The following is a 17,979-nucleotide window of genomic DNA, read 5'->3' as shown; positions in this document are numbered from 1 at the left end:
AATGGCAAATTAATGTACCATCATTATTTCTTATAATTGGCCAGGAGTTATTACATCTGACATCAGCCTTTGAATGATCTTACAATCAGATCTCCATTTTGTTCTGCGCTAAAATTACAACTCTCAAACCAGTTTTTGTGTCACATTCAATTAGTTTAACAGATACTGAAAGAATACGAACAAATGTTGAAGTGGCACGTTGACTTTCTCCAGTTAGAAAAAACACAAGGTTTTGAAAGTTGACCTTTTTGATGCAGTGTCTAAATTTTCAGCACACACACTTACAGATTGTGTATCCTACCCCACAGTTAAAAAATAAAAATTAACTAATTAAAAGCCCAGTCGTTTGAATTATCAAGAAAAAGTTAAATGAACCAGTTTATATTCAGTTTTTCTGTATCATAAATTTTCAGTGGAATGAGCGTATATGACAAACAAAAGGTAAACTGTTTTTATTTACATTGTTTATTCTGTAATTACTTCATTCACATTTGAGTTTCTGTATTTTCCTGCAGTGCACAGAGTTTATTATTTGTAGACTGTAAAAACTGTCTGAAAACTAAAGTGAGACTTTTAGCCACTCAAACTCCGTTTTAACAACCGTTAGATGCTGAAACTGATGAGGCCCCAAATGGTCATGACTGTTTCTATTCTTGGGCCAGTCTGAGTTTCTGGTTCCTCGGAGAAAACCGAACACAGCGGCGTTTTGTGCTGATGCAAAGTGAAGTGTTCTGCCTCTCCTTTCAGCTAATCTGAACATGAATCTAACAACTGCGGCACCATCTCAGAACAAAACAGCAGGTACCGTAAAACTGAGAAGGTCAGCACACATAACTACTCCTATTTTATTTATTTATTTTATTTTTGTACAAGGCAAAAATCATGATGCACGCATTACAATATAACCTCATGGGAAAAGGACAAAAATGTCAGAGTTTAGGAGAGGCTCCACTTTTTCATTATGGTGCATACAGACTGCAAAGCTGGCCTATATGAAATATTAAAAATAAAAAACAAATATTGTCACTTTATCCATTTCAGATAGTTTGAAATGGAGCGATTGAACCTTAAAATGATCCTGACACAATAGTGCCATTACACGGCTGATTCAGCTCCAAATTAAATTTAAAATGAATATAAATCTTTCATTAGCCTCTCTGAATCGGAGCACTGTATGGCTTTTGGACTTTAATTATCTCTATTTGACTATATCTCTGCACCAATTGAAGGTTAATGAAAAAGACTTCCATTTCAGTAAAACTGGTCATAGTCCAATGGTGGGTCTAAAAAAGGAAAATTGCCTTTTCCTCCCCGCTTTTAAGAAACCATCTAAAATGCAGTGTGTTAGCTCTCACCTGCCAGAGATGGAGCAGTAAAGCAAAATCGTATGAAAGGAAAGAAATCAATAGCAGAGATCTAAAATATCAACACGGGTCTTAAATCTGCTTTATACAGCCTGCTGCTCAGGCTCCTTTTCAGATTTCCCATCATCTGCCTGAATAACGCTGTTGTCAGGCACCTGAGTACATTTTGTTGTTTTTGGTTCTTTTATTTATTTGCCGGAGGTGAAAAGAAGTCATTCCTTTCACCCGGTAAGCACAGATCTCATATCAAACTTAGCAATCCACAAGACAAAGTGCACGTACGAAACATTTCTTCGTGCCAAAGCCATGAATTATAAACAATGTGTTGGTGCATATTTGGGTGCAAACGATTTAAACAAGAGCAGAATCAAATATGAATCTGATTTAGGAATGTTCTTTAAAAAAAAGAAACAATTTATTGTGTATGGGGGGACTTGCTACCATCACAAAGATAACAACATATATTAGAATGTAGTCACATTTATTATAGCTGATATATTTTTTATGATGTGTTCAATATTTGTGAATAAATGCTCATGTTTTATTCAAACTTCATAATAATCACATCTGCTTATTTTCTCAGAAAACACACCGACAGCTCTCAGGATCCTTTATCTGTAATGTAAAAATTAATTCAATGCAAGGATCGGTTTGTGTTTCTTGTCCTTTGTTTAAAGTTTAAACGATCGGGCTAGTTTTAATTATGTGAGTGTTGCGAAACCCTCTGAGACAGAATTAGTTCAGATCATCAAGCTGAGTTAACTTGATGAAACATGACACTTCAAGGTGTTCCAATGAATCAACAAATCACAAGTTACTTTGTCTAAAAGTCTCTTGAGGTAAATCCTGTGAACCTGATGCATTAATTCCAGCAGACCCAGTTAATGTTTCACATCTCAACCAGCAGCACAGTCACGGTTTTATCCCTTTCACTGACAGAATTTGTCAGATTTTCTTCATTAGTCCATTGCACAAACTCTTCATTCATTCAACCTTTATTTATACAGGTTAGTCTCATCACAATCTGTTAAATGCACTATATATATTTTTTCTTTCTTACTGATAGCATGAAAATACCTGTCTCCTCCACCTGTCTTGGATTTCTTTGCTCTTTATGTGATTTTATATCTTTATGCCTCAAGGCGCAGCGAGAGCTGTAGGTTCTGCTGTTATTTCTGGTAGCAAGGCTGTATATATGGGAGGACATATCTACTTTGCATTCTCAAACAGAACCTCTTCGTAATGTAACACCAGCACACAAGCTTGTTTAGAAATGTTTAGCCATTTAGAGTGAATGCTAGCTTTTTAAACAAACCACTGTCAAGGCAGGAATCAGCTGGAAAAAACAAAAGTTTGACCCATGTGCTTTAAAAAAAAACAATTGCTCAGTCCAGATTTATGTCTTCCTTGTCTTCTCTGAAGGTGTCCATTATAAATAAATCAAAACTTTATTCATTTGATTGTGATTCTTACATACATTTATGCATTTATACATAAATTTTTTACGGACAAACGTATACATAGTTAAATTAAATTTAGGTTTACTTTTTGAAAACTGGTTTTCAGACAGAAATGAACATGGAAACCAATCTTTGCAGGTTAGACCCTGCAAACTGCCTTAAAATGAACCATTTAACTGCAGCCTATCAATTATTTATTAAAGACAAATATCAGTGCACATTCCTCATAACGTCAGTCATTACTTCTTATTATTGAGCATGAATCAGGATATTTTGAACCATTTTGGCCACGACTGCCTCAAATGAGTCGGTGGGGGAGAGGGCGGACTCCAGAAACCACCTGAGCACCATCAAACTGGTTGGCCCACTATGTAAGGTGCTATTTACAAGACTGAGTTTGCTTCGGCTCTTAGGACTGAAGAAGTCCTTTGGATGAAAGACGAAACATTTCAACAAAAAGAAACCATCCAGAGGATCTGACTTAACTTTGTTAGATCAGTCATTACTGTTTTCCTACTTTATAATAAATGCATGCTTGTGTCTTTTGTATAATTTTTTAATTATTATGAATAGTGGGAATTCAAACAGACTCAGAAATGTCCTTAAAATGTGACGTTTATGAGGCAGATGGATAATGTTAATTAAACGAGGAAAACTGAAAGATGACAGTATCTCAGCTAAATAAAAGACTACCTCAATTAGTTACTGCACAAAAGTGTCTAATTGTGCTTTCAGTCAATTATTTTTTAATCTTTTTACAGTCATTGCTAACCCCAAAACCAATTAAACTAGGAACTAACAAATGCATCAATAAGTTTTTTTTTTTTTTTTTCAAACAGATTTATTTTAGCCCTTCTTAAAAGACATTTTGTGCTTTTAGTGCAGGCCATTCATTAACCTGACAGGTAGGAGTTCATATTGTGTTCTTTCTTCTACATAAAACGTGTTTATTCCAATGCATCATTCTCAAATTCATTTGGACAGCTCACATTTAAGGCGACCATGATACATCTATGTTGATTAATGTTCTCCTCTCTGTCTCGATGATAATAGACCATTTGGCACAGAACCCAGAGAGACGGATTACAAACAAAAGATGCAGCTTCCAACAAATCAGAACTGTCATGACTTATATTAAACAGAGAAGCAGATATGACTCTGAAACACTGACCCTTTCTGTATCCAATGCAGGGTAGATTGTACACTGACATTTATTATCCCTGTGGCTTCTTCTGTCAGTTTTAATTCACAAGGACTGATTGTTCAAAACATTTCTCATAGAAAACACCAGGAACAGAGTGCAAAGATAAATGAGAGATTTTCATTCTGCGTTGACTTTTAAAACAGGAAATGTGTTTTAAAATATTTTTTGTTATGAGCTCTTTATCATCCATGCTACTGTAACCACACAAAGAAACCCGTGAGCTTTAAACATCTCCATATCTCTGTAACAAAAAGATAAAGTGCCTCTATAATTCTGAAAATGGGGATTTAAGGTCATTTCTGTATATAAAAAGCAGCAAGTGATTATTTTTAAATTAAAAACTGGAAAAAAAAAAGAGGTGTTGCTTTTCCAAGTAGATTAACTCCAATCAATATTTTTTTCTGCTGCTACTGTTCCCTCTATTAAAACAATATAAGATGCAGCTGTGGAGTAGCATGGTAGATATTTTATTACGCGACAGTGCAGATAACAATATATAAAGATAAAAAACTGGGAGCAGCATTTTCATGGGTAATTAGATACTGGTTCTTCAACCAGTCGGACGGAGTATACGATAAAATTTATGTTGACATCTGGCTCAGAATAAAACTTTTATTTGTACTTTTTGTTTGTTTATGTGCATGTGTGTTGAATTGGAGTTGTGTGGAGCACTTCAGAGCAGTCAGTATTGTAGCTGCAGTGGAAAGCAGTCACAGAAATCTTAGTCTGTGAATTTGGGGAACTATTTACATCAAGGAGTCTGCTACTTAGATATTAAACATAAAAAAAACTGTTTCATGTGAATGAATCAAAGAATAACGTCTTGAAAAAAGACACTCGTGATTGGAAGGGTTAGAAACTTAAGAAGTATTTTGATAAAACTTTTAATATTGTGATGTTCTATTGAGTTTTTAATCAGGTGTAAAACTTGGTTCTCAAAAATATTTTTGTTTTATGAGAAAAATCAAGTTTTATACATTTCGTACACAAAGTGTTCTCCAGATATATTCAGATACCTTATGAGTGTTTATTTTTAGGGGAAAAATAGATAAATAGTATCGCACACATTTGTGAATACCATGCTATGTTTAGCATGTGACTGCTCCATTTCTACCAAATGCCATGTAAAAATATAACTGTAGCAATATAAATACTTTATGTTGATGTGAAATACCCCAGAATGAGCGGATCGGAACTTTCATGGGTTACTTTGGGAGGGAAAAAAAACAGTTTATTGTATTTATGTTTTTGTAAAGATAAAATATTAATAACTTGAACCAATGAAAAAAGAGAATAAAATCCACAAAACCTAAAATAAGAAAGTAAAGTACAAAAACTCTGAACTGGGCTTCAATGTGTTTTGTAACTTGACCTTTTCCTTTGTTTTATCATCATGTCTTAAACTGAAATATAATAAAATAAATGGAAAAGGTAAGAGCCATATCCTGATTTAGGTTGATAGAGAGTCACATTAATGTGCACGTGGCTGCAGTAATGTGAGTTGATTTGTGTCAGGTGGAGAGAGACCAACAGGACAGATCTGGGACGCTCGGCCAACCATGGTAACGCTGCAGAGAACTAAAACCAGAGCAGCTTCTGATCCACGAAAACATTTCTGCATGCAACAGGTTGTTTGCCTTTAACTGAGCTCTCAGATCTTCTTCATATTTTATTATAATCATTCATATTCATTCGCATTGTAGTTTTGGTTGTGGACACTGTCGTCCTATTTGGGGCCACATTTCAAGGATCAAAGCTGCTCAGTAACCAGAGTCAATTGTGGGTTAGTTCTTGTACCATTATGGGCAGAAGATGGGAAGAAGGATGAACCAGGAAGTTAAAATCATATCTTTAATGAAAGTGACTGGATTACATCTAAACGTCCCCATTTTCTAAAGTTGTCATATAAAAAAATTTAAGCAATATCACGTCTAAATTGTTCACAATACTTATTGTTTTCTGTGTTGCTGTTTTGAATGAAACAAGTCTCCCTACAATTAGATAGCAGTTTGATACCACAGTTGTATGTGTTGAAACGACCAGGAGTGCAGCCATCAACACACAAAATGGCCCAAACCAAAAGCAACTCACATGCTGCACAGTTATTATTCCTTTCCAGCTGTGAAATCCATAACCACCAAAATATCATGAGCAAACCCATATATTTATTATAATGTCGAGTCTGTGCTTTAAAAAAAGTCACAAAAAAATAAAGCAATGTATCAAAGGATTCAACTATTTCTGTAAGAAACTACAAGCACTGCCAGCTAAAAGGCGCTGACATAAAGACTGCTGGTAAATTATACTGCACGCATCAGTGCAAATAAATTGCAGGTTTGTGTTTGAAACCTTCTTAAAGACAAACTACTCATTCCTACAAAATCAACAACCATTTTAGTTATGTTGTAACATTTTCAGCTACAAAACAGCAGCAGATAGAGTTTTTTGGTTTAGTTGTCAGACAACCAGAAATGTCTTAATAAGGTGCTGTTTCTAATATTAAAAAAACACATGTTGTGTGGTATTATTGTTAAATGTTGCAACAACAACATATAAACCAGGCGAGGGGTTCATCAAAATAATATTTGCACGATGAACATAAATGCATACTTGAAATGTAATGATCTCTGATGTATGGCCGTTCAAGCAGCCCTTTTCAAAGCTGATGTGCAAACTGGTGTTGCAATGGCAATACATTTTTGATATATTGTGAATCTAGATGGTAAATGACAAATGGACTGTACATATATAGCACCTTTCTATCTTATCAAGATGTTCAAAGCTCTTTACACTACGATATGTGTCCTCATTTACCCATTTATACAACACTCTATTGTATCTGTACAAAGACTAATCAGAGCTTTATCACATTCATACACTGATGGGACACACATCTGAGGCAATGAGGGTTCAGTGGCTTGCCCAGGGACACTTGGACATGTGGCTGCTGGTGGAATCGAATATGGAGGACGAAACGTGACAAAATGAAATAAATAAATACATAATACAAACATAACAATTTCATGTATCATTTAATTATTAAATGCATCATTAAATCATTAAATACACAATTAAATTATTAAGTACACCATTAAATAATTAAATGTATCTTTTAAATTATTTATTTCATGATTTATTGATTTATTTAATTTTGTCAATATCTACTCTCCAGTGGCATCATGAAATTGTGAAAACTGTCAGTCTCTCTCGTCAAACTCAGTGGGCGGGACTAGGGCGGGCCGTGCACAGATCCTGATGCCTGATTGGCTGCTCCTCACAGCAAGCGAAAACAAATCGACCACAGATAATGGATTGATTCACAGGCAAGAAAATATATTCCAAAACTTTAGGAAGCAGTAATTGTGTTCACGTGTGGATGAAACCTTTTTTCATACAATGAGTGTAATGAAGAAGACATGCTTTTACGACAAGCAGCAAATTTAAACGAAATTTAAATATAAAATGCTACCAATGTCCAGAAATAAAATCAATGAAAGACTGGTTCTTTAACCTCTGCAGGATCCTCCGTGGTGCCTTGCTCTCTGTATCTTGTCAAGAGTTACAATGGTGACCGATTCCTTTCAGTTCCGAGACGATGGGAGTTCAAACCATCTCTGAAAGAGTCCAGACTTTGCTGGATTTGTGAACAGAAGCCGTGGTGAAGAGCATAAAGATGGACTTCATTATCTGGATCAAATCTTCTCTGATCTTCCAGTGAAGTTAAAACCTGATAGAACAGGTGTAAGGCATGCTCATAGACATCTCTCCACATCCTCTCTATTCTATGATAAAAATTAAGATGACTGTTGACTCATGTTATGTATATATCTTAAAGATGTGTGCGCTTGTCAAACAGGTGTTATACTTATTGCTGATTATGAACACTTCTGTGTCACTTCCTGTGATGTGAGAGTTCCTTTCAGTTCCTCTGTTCCTGATCATGAATTCTGCTGCCTTCTGCTATGGTTTCCCTTCCTTTGTTAATTTCATTTACCCTTCATTTATACAGGTAGACTCATTGAGTCACGAGAACTCATTTTCAAGAGAGAGCTGTTTATGGAGCAGATGGTGGGGGTTGAGGGCCTTGCTCAAGGGCCCAGAGTGGAGCAAATGAGGGTGTAGGCAGGTGTGGGTGTTTCACCTTTTCCACCCATATTTTGATGTTGACGGTACCGGGAGTTGAACCTGCAATTTCCAATCACAGACCCATCTTCTCTAGCTCCGTGCCACCACTCCCCCTTATCACACCGTACTGGTCAAAAGCTGACATAACTCTCCAGCCCTCATGGGCCCCAAACTCTGGAACAACCTGCCCACCAACACCAGGCAGGCCACTTCTCTTCCTGTGTTCAAATCTGCTAAAAACACATCTGTTTCCTCTGGCATTTCACACAGTGCGATTAGGATATTTTGTTCTGGGCTCCTATGTTTTTAATGCTTTTAATTAAATTTTAAGTATTATCATTAGTGTGGTATTTTTTCCATTAATTTACTCTCATTGATGTTATTGTTAATCACTTTGATAATAGTTTTAAATGTGCTCTATAATAAAGTGGACTTCACTATTGTTGCCAACAACAATCATACAGACAACAAGAGTAAACAGATATATACTATTAATCTGCTGTATCCATCCACCCCCGTTCCAATTTATTTACCACAAATTCTGGGGGAGCTTCTATATCCCAAGCTTGGCTAAAAATATCTAACCAGTTCACAAGAGAGCAAATAAAGGTCCGGCATGGAAGGAGCTGCCATGTATGAACTGACTTCAGACCGAAACAATGGAATTCACATGATCAGTGTTAGTCCCGCCCACTGAGTTTGACGAGTGCGACTGACAGTTTTCACAATTTCATGATGCCACTGGAGGGTAGAAGGCGACAAAATTAAATAAATAAATAAATAAATCATGAAACAAGTAATTTAATTGTGTATTTAATAATTGTATTGTGTATTTAATGATTGAATTATGTATTTAATAATGAAATGATACATTTCATTATTATGTATTTATTTATTTATTTTTGTCACATTCCGTCCTCCATAATCAAACCCCCGACTCTTGCATTGGAGGACAACTGCTCTAGTCATTCAGCCACAGCCGCCCCATGGTACAGACTTCCTTCCAAATGTTAAATATGATCATAAGATTTATATAATGAGGGATCAAAGATGTGCAACGACAACACCACATTAAGAGCACTTATTTTAAGCCTGTGGCTAAGATAACTGTGACCTTTAATTACAGCCACATGACACACACACTGAATATGATGAATATTAAAAGATGTAGCAAATTTCCTTCCATTTCACGTGGTTTAAATATAAATCAAAGGTGCAAAATCTAAATAACACTAGCTCATCTATGTCAATAAAAAGGAGTTGAGTTGTTTCTGTCGTTAGACTGTGATCAACTTTTTATCGCCTTCTAACATCATCCGATCACACTTGTGTGAAAATGCTTTCTGACACGTGAATAATAAATAAATCATGAAACACATTTGGCTCCAGTTTAGACATGTTGCAGGACACAAGCAGTATAAATCTGCTCATTTGTCTCTGATCTGATTTCACCTCAAGTGAACTCAGTTGCTACAATTATAGTTTTAAAGATTCTATGAATTGATTGATTGATGTATTTTATCAATCATCAAAAATTGAGGTAAGGGATGGAAACTTTAGGAAATCCTTTGTATTTTGTTACACATCATAAAAGATGCTAGCAGGATGAATGAACTCACCCTCCTTTGATGTAATCGAGGAACGTGTGCTCAGACTCTACGTTGAATGACAATAAGGACACCTGGATGGGAAATAAAGCAGTCCAAACAAATTATCTCATGCTTGATGATTAAATAGAATAAAATGTATTAATCTAGACATTAACACTGACCTCTAAGCTCACCATCCACAAAATTACCTGCCTACATAGAGCGTTCATGCTGCATATTAGTATTACAATCACCCAACATCGGCTCGACAGATGATCAACGTGATGGATAACTAATAACACATTTTAATTACAGAGCCATGGCATTAAGCAAGAGCGGTAAAAGAAAAAAGAACTGTGGCTCATCTCTAAACATTCAATCACTACTTCATTAAAAGGACAAAGACAAAAGTAAGTTAATGCATTTTTGGAGACTTTTACTAATTTAGATTCACCATCTGGATCGCCTAAGACTGAGACGGGAACAAAAGCAGTTGAATCACATTGTGAAAGCTCCTGGTGGGGACACTTCCTGATAAATACAAAAGTAAAAGGTGGCAGGATGGTGAGCGACGCAAGAGATTTGCTTTCATCTTAGATCTCAGACTCACCGTGCCAGAGTTAATGTATCTCTTTTTCTTTAGCTTCTTCTTGGGATTCACCACCTGGTTTGAAGGCAGAAAAGAAACAAAGGATAATGACAATGTACGCCTCCGCCACAAATCTATCTGTTCACCTTTGGGTGAGTAATATAAACAGCTTTGTCCTTCTATTCCATGTTTGGAAGGGTAATGGAGCAAAGGGAATGAATCCCATAACTGCAGTAGGTGAGAATGAGATACCATTGATCATGCCTCGCAGCAAAATGCAGATTATTCAGGTTCGTTTTTTTACAACCACCTACTCTGTATCCTACAAGCACATTATTGTGGGGATGATAGAATACCGATCCAATATTTCACCCCCGTGATAATCATGAAGAATAAATTAAATTGTGTGCAAATCCAGAGGCGAACAGTAATGTGTGACGTGGGCAGATGCAAAACGCACATAAACAGGTTATCAGCACAGCGAGCTCAGCAATTACAGCATATTCTGCTGTAGATGCAACGTACAGTCAAAGCTTGAAGCCAAAACTATGTAAGCGAGGTCAAACTTCTGTTGCTCACTCTACACGTCACAAACACAAAGCATCGGCCTGGAGGAAACTGTGCAACGTAACCAAGTATGAAAACCCACTCTCGTCCTTTCTCCTGCACTCATCCTCCTGTGCAGTTTCTAAAGTTACTCGTCTATTATTTCCAACAAAAATGATACCTTAGAGCACTGCGGCTGTCATTCAGTCACCGTCTGAGTTCATGCTAAGGCACAAAAACATCACATGCAATTACAGCAGCCTCTATTAATGCAGCCCTGTTGTCATCTTCACCCCTAGAGCTAATGTTTATGAGCTGTGTGCAGGTCAGGATGAGTATGAGGAAAGCTGAACACTGCATCGTTATTATAATGCATATTATTAAAGCTTTATGTGGTTTTTGTCCACATCTAAAAAGTGATTCGAGCACTGACCTGTTGAAGAGTTTATGTTCCCTTCACTAATTAAGCTGCAGATGATTTTGATTAAATGTAATAGACGTGTTTCCCTCTGTCAGCAGCGTAACTTAAGAGTTGCGCTTTATCGTGAGATCACTGATATGACAGCGAAATGCTTCTATATGCCCAGTTCAGAAACAGCACACAGAAACTGGGTCCACATCGTTTATTTGCACGTGACACACGACGGCAGCGAGCTGGGTAAAAATCAATTTGCACACCATTTCAAGCTGTGCATCAACCAGTGCATAGTCTGGATGTCCCACTCCAGTCCAGAGGCAGCTTCAGTATGGCCGTTACGAACTCAACCCAGTTGTTTCAGATGTTGTCTGGGTCAAACTGCTCAGGAGTGGACCCAGTGATGATCAGAGCAGCGTGTCAGCCTCCACAAGCTGCTGCGCTAATTAAAAGTGTCTTAAGAGACAAGCAGCTGCACACATGTGGCCTAAAGATAAACAAACGGCTTCAAGTGCTGAAGGATTATTATGGGCTTTGAATGATAAAACATCAAGCGGCTAAATAAATTTACTGATACTAGTACATGTTGTTGAACAGAAGTTTTACAGCCTAAACACGCAGTGGTTTTATTTTAGAAGATTTGATTTCTGTTGTTGCACTTTATTCAAATTTGAAGTCAAACACGGAAAATGTGCAAGTTTAAACTGCCTTAGTAAAAAAATTTTTTAAAAAAATCATATGTGTTTGGCAGTTATCATCTGCTGACAATTTCTGAAAACACAGCACAAGTTGAGACACTTCAATGCCTTCAACTTAGAGATAAAGCTGCTGTCGAAGAGCTCGTGTAGCAGGAGATTCAGTGTCACGGTGCACATGGAAAGGTCACGGAGAATCAAAAACAGAAATATCCCTCGTTTATTTGTGCTGATAAACGTTGCTACCTGCAAGCTGCAATCACAGATAAAATGTTTTTCTTCTTTTCCTTTTTGCTACATCGTCATAAATTTGGCAAACACATTTTTAAATTTAATGATATAATGTGATGCTGTATCAGTCACTCCTAATGTGAAAACGTATCTATGTATGCCTCACGCTCTGTTTACCTTCCCTTTATGTTACCTAACCCATCTTTTTTTTTTTTTCACCTATTCATATTGTTTTTTTAGGCTCTGGTCTTTAATGTGGACAGAACAGTAATATCAAAGATGGTTGAAGTCTTTAAAAAAAAAACATGTATCTGTTGCTTTTTCATTTGTATTCTCTCCGCAGACACAATTCCTCCACTGGTCGGCTGCAACACTTAACCTCTCAGACTCTTAATGACAGCTGAGGTGAGGACAGAAAGAGGATGCTTGCAGTTAATCTCACACTCTCACAATTTGGCTCCCAAAGAGCAGAACCTGACGACTTTACTGTCATTAAACAAGACCTCGCTGAGCCAAGGGGCGCACCGATTTGTTCCTAAATTGAAGTTGATTTCTCAAGCTGGCACCCTGAGATTGAGCTTGGGTTTGTTTTTGTGCTGAGCTGAATAATAAATGCACCCACTGTTCGGCTGGTGATAGTTAGCACACAGCCTTTTGCAGTCACGGTGCGCTTTATTTGCTGTGACAAAGAGAGTGAACGCACTAAAACTGTTCTTCTAAAAGCGCGAGTTCTTCAGAGATGGATATAAATAGGGCAGGTTTGCATTGTGACCTGAATTCTGCTTTTAAGTTGTTTGAAATGTGCAGCAGCATTCAGAGTTTAACATAAAGGCCTTCTGCGTTGGGACAAAACAGTGACAGGTTGGAGTCTTTTATGTGCACTCACCTCGTGCATGTTTAGCTGGCTCTGGCCCCTGCATAGCTCTTTGTAGCTCGTGGTGAATTCACCAATGAAGTCGTGGCTGTTAGAGGGAACAGAAAAGTGTGTCACATAGATTATTCAGATACAGTGAACCTACATTTAAACACAAAAAACTACAGCGCTGCATGGATCAACACAAAAGCACTTCAGTCACTCGTGACTTTGTGTTGGTAGAAAAGCCTAATAAGTAAAATTTGATTTGATAAATGCACAAGATATGACAAAGTCCTATAACTATTTGTTCAGTGCGTAACAGTGAGCATCAATACCTCCCATCTCTGTCCCAGTCATACACTTCTATCTTGATTGCCCTGTTGAAAGCATAAAAAATACCATGTACTACACAAGTTACACATAAGGACAAAGTGTTTTTTGTAAATAAAGAACACAAAATCAAGCTACAACAGCTCAGTTTATGTAAGAAAAACTGGTACCACTTTACAATAAGGCTCCCCTTTTAGATGTTAATAAACAGATTATAGATATGTTATTAATTCCTCTATAAACACTTTATAAATAATTAATAATTGTTTATTGTGCATTAATTAAGAGCAAGAAAGAGACAAAACTGACCAGTTTCTTGCCAAATATTGAGCCAAATCTGTTCACCTATATATTTCATATAGAGTTGTTATATTAAATATTTCAATCAATCAATCAATCAATTTTATTTATAAAGCACCCTTCATACTAAAAGCAGCTCAAAGTGCTGTACAGAATTATAAACAATAAACCCACAAAATAAATGCAAACAGCACACACAAAATAAAATTGTATGGAAAATGTATAGACTGAACAGAAATGAACCAGTTCAGGAAATACAGTTAAAAAGATGAGTCTTGAGCCTGCTCTTAAAAACAATAACATTTTCTGCGGCCCTCAGGTTCTCCGGCAGACTATTCCACAGACGGGGGCCATAGTGCTGGAAAGAAGCCTCACCGTAAGTGTGAGTTCTGACTATTGGAACTTTTAGTAGTCCAGTGCCAGAGGACCTTAGTGTCCGCGGGGGTTCATAGGGTAATAGCAGCTCTGCAAGATAAGATGGTGCGAGACCATTGAGACATTTAAAAACCATTAAAAGAATCTTAAAATCAACCCTGAGACGCACAGGGAGCCAATGCAATGATTTTAAAACAGGTGTAATATGAGCCTGCCTTCTGGTCTTGGTTAGCACACGAGCAGCAGAGTTTTGTAAAAGCTGAAGGCTGGATACATTTTTCTTAGGGAGACCAGAAAGCAGTGCATTACAGTAGTCTAAACGGCTAGATATAAAAGCGTGCATCAAAGTCTCAGTATTAGTAAAAGAGAGAAGAGGGCGGACTCTGGCTATATTTTTTAGATGGTAAAATTTCAGCCTAAGTTACTACCTTGTGAGCACAATACGAATTTGTAAACCTATTTCTTTAGTATATAATATTGTACTTTATCACTGCATTATAAGTATCTACAACTAATATTATATAATTAAAACATTAGGTTTACAAATGCTTATTGTGCTCACAAGGTAGTAACTTAGTCTGAAATGTTTAACTCTAGATTAAATATACAGGTGGTAGATTTGACTCATTATTTGAGAAGAAACTGGTCAGTTTTGTTTCTCTGTCACCCTTAATTACTGCATAATAAGCAGTAATTAATGTTTTATAAAGTGTTTATAGCGGAATTAATAATGTATCTATAAAGTATTTATTAGCCATCTATATGGAGAGCCTTATTGTGAAGTGGTACAGAAAAACCTACTGTAAATCAGACTATTTCTTGAATACTAGCAGTATTCACAATTTTCTGTAAATATATTAAGTGTAATAATTATCTACATCCAACCTTAATGAAAAAAAATTTCCAAATTTAAAGCATGTTATTAACAACTTCATGAGAGTATTAGTAAAAACAAGTTTAACACAAAATAAAATAAACATATTTGACATTTGTAATGTGTACGATTCATTGAAATTGTTGAGAGTTATGAGGAGTATGTTGATAAATTATAAAAGTTGTTAATTAGATGCACAAAAATTGACATACATACCAAACAAAAAAGAAACCTATTGGGAAAATGTATAATTTGAAAATTTGTTTAAAAAAGTGTTAGAATGTGAAAAAACAAACATGTAGGTTTGAAAGACATCACTAAGAAAGTGCTTCTTTTTCATCTCAACCAGACGATCCTCATCCTCACCGTCTCATCAGCTGCATCACGTCTGAACGGGTGGAGCAGGAGGCGGGAACGGAGGTCAGTCTTGTTAATTCTGACCTGAACTCATTCTGTCTGCACCGTTCACCAACCTTAACATGTCTACCAAGCAGTGACAAAAGATTTTTAGTGTACATTCATGGTCTAAAAATGGCCCGGTGGCTCAGTTCATAGAGCTGTAGCCTGTCAGCAAGAAGGTTGACGGATCAAATCCAGGTCCGGGAAAAACAATAGTGTGATGGATTCTTGTGAATTACAACAGAACCTACTGAGTTGCTTGATTTTAGCCTCTTTTTGTAAATTACTAACAATGACAGAAATGAATTACCTTTTTAAAATAAGGTCGTAGCATCCTTCCAAGCTAATCAACTGCTACTGTGACATTATTTACTATCTTAAGTGGTGATGTTGCATCGTGTGTCATCAACACAAAGCCTATAAAGTTTGATGTTTTTATGTCATGGTAAGTTAAATTACATAATGTGTAATGTTTTCATTTGCCAATGAAATATTAATGCAGGGGTCTGCAATCTTTACGATCAAAAGAGCCATTTCTGCCCCTTTGTTCACTAAATTAAACATGTCCGGAGCCACAATACCTGCTACAACTGGGATTCTCAACTGGTGGATCACATACCACTTTAAGTTTGTTGGAGGGCACTTTTCTGGACAGTAGGGGTGATTTTATCAAACTAAAAATATCTAATGATTTTTAACATCTATTGATATTTTTACACTCTAAGACGAAATAAAAGACGAAATTCTTGTAAAGAAGGAAAAAAATAATATAGTTTTTGCCCAGTTTCTAAAACTAAAACAATAAACTATGCATTCTTATGTGATTTTTTTTTTTTAATTGTAGAAAAATTATGTATCCTACTTTGAAGAAATAAAGCATAAAGTGAAAGTGAGTACTCCTTGTAATGTTTCTAGTATTCATATATTTGCAAAATAAATTACAGGAAAACCGCTAAAACTAGCCCTTTTAGTTGTTATAACAACCAATAAAATTCAGTTTTATGTCAGTTTTGGTCAAATCTTGAAAAAGACGCTGCAGAGGGACAAAAGAGCCGTATGTGGCTCCAGAGCCGCAGGTTGCAGACCCCTGTATTAATGTATAATGTAATATGTCATCATATTAATGATGAAGCTGCTGTCTCTTCGCTGTCTCGTACAGCAACAAACATTTAGATTTAGTCTCAATCCTCAGATTTCCTCTATTTTGTTTTTACATTGCTCACTGTGTTAAAAATGTGAGACATTTACTTTTATGATCACTAATGAGGCCTGATGATTACAGGAGTTGATCATATTCACACAAAAAAGATGTGATTGCAGAGAGACAATGGGCTGGGTGTCCTTCTCCTCCTCAACCTTTAAATCTTTATCATCATCATCATCCATGTCACTGCCATCATGATCATTTTTTCTACAGATTTTATAAAAAATGTGCACAAAAATTAATTATGAAATGATGAATATGACCCCTTTTAGTTCTGCAGCCTCAACCATTTTGTCAGTGTATGCAAAGTAAAATAATAATAATCACCATGTAAACTGGGTGGATTAAAACCATCAATCTAGGAGCAATAACATTTTAAACAGAATTCAAATCTGCCATCACTCTTATCAAAAAAAAAAAAAAAACATAAATAAGCGCAGCAGAGCAAACTATCAATATTTCAAGGAAAGTGGAGAGGCCATAAATTGCTGTGAATTTCTTTCCTGCTATAAATCCTCAAAGGGAATCAGGCGCCTTTCATGCTTCTGCTCCATCTGTCTGACCCAATTAACTTCTCCGGGCAGGTGATCGAAGGAAGGAACCTTCGCTGACACCTGCTGTGGGGGAGAGGCCAAGAGTTTTCCATGTTCCCCTTCACTCTTATGAATACCTGCATCCACACGCCTCCACGCTCAGCCACGTGTGCACACACGCAAACACAGCCAGGCTCATCTGTTTATTCCAGCCAACTGTCAACATCTATCGAACGACGAGTACAGCCAGTCCCCCACCCCCCTCGCAATCTATGTTTATCTTCTTATTTCCTATTTTCCTGCCAAAACTCTTTCAGCTCCACGGATGTCTTCCGAGGCTCTTTGTTCTAAGAAGAAGCAGATAAGATAGGGGGATGCCACTGCCAATCAGAAGCATGAAATGCTCTGAAAGGTTCTCGCTGTTTGTAGACAATTCAATAAGCAGCTGGGGAAGACAGCATGTGGTCAGAGATGGACTGGTGATAATTAACAGGTTTTATGAGGACAGCAGATGAATCGTTAATGAAGAACAAATAAAAATGCATTTATTGCACACAAGTCAATTTGGTACTATGAATATTAAAGCTTGTGTGATTGAATTTTACATTCCTTCCTTCTAAGGTTTTACTTTGTACCTACATGTTGCAAATTTACACTGACAGGTTGTCTTCTGGCTGTCTAGTCCTACAAAAAGAGGCTCATTCACATTTTTAACATGCTACAGCTACTGCTACTTCTAGATTTCAAATGTCCCCTTAACACTTGATTTAAAGCCCAAAAAGTGGTGGCTAACTTTTTCCACTATAAAAATGGAGCTTTTCAAAATGCTGTTATTCCATCAGTTCTTGTTAATTCCTTTATATATATATACAATATTGATATATATATAT

At 36.5% G+C, this 17,979-nt stretch overlaps 1 protein-coding gene across 2 annotated transcripts in view; it reads right to left on the bottom strand.

The window, feature by feature from the left end:
* The window catches only part of cpne5a (copine Va), a 79,201-nt gene that overhangs the window by 14,434 nt on the left and 46,788 nt on the right, over positions 1–17,979 (bottom strand). For both annotated transcript variants that reach the window (XM_037684893.1, XM_037684894.1), the window contains 4 exons: positions 13,410–13,451; positions 13,105–13,180; positions 10,353–10,406; positions 9,773–9,834 (listed from right to left, as the gene is read on the bottom strand). In XM_037684893.1, coding sequence (XP_037540821.1) covers positions 9,773–9,834; positions 10,353–10,406; positions 13,105–13,180; positions 13,410–13,451 — 234 coding nt within the window. The remainder of the gene's footprint in view (positions 1–9,772; positions 9,835–10,352; positions 10,407–13,104; positions 13,181–13,409; positions 13,452–17,979) is intronic.

The sequence above is a fragment of the Nematolebias whitei genome, chromosome 11 (genome assembly GCF_014905685.2).
Source record: "Nematolebias whitei isolate Nwh7 chromosome 11, NemWhi1, whole genome shotgun sequence".
NCBI classification, from domain to species: Eukaryota; Metazoa; Chordata; class Actinopteri; order Cyprinodontiformes; family Rivulidae; genus Nematolebias; species Nematolebias whitei.
Note: the sequence above shows the minus strand (reverse complement) of the source record. Positions and strands in the feature narration are given on the sequence as shown.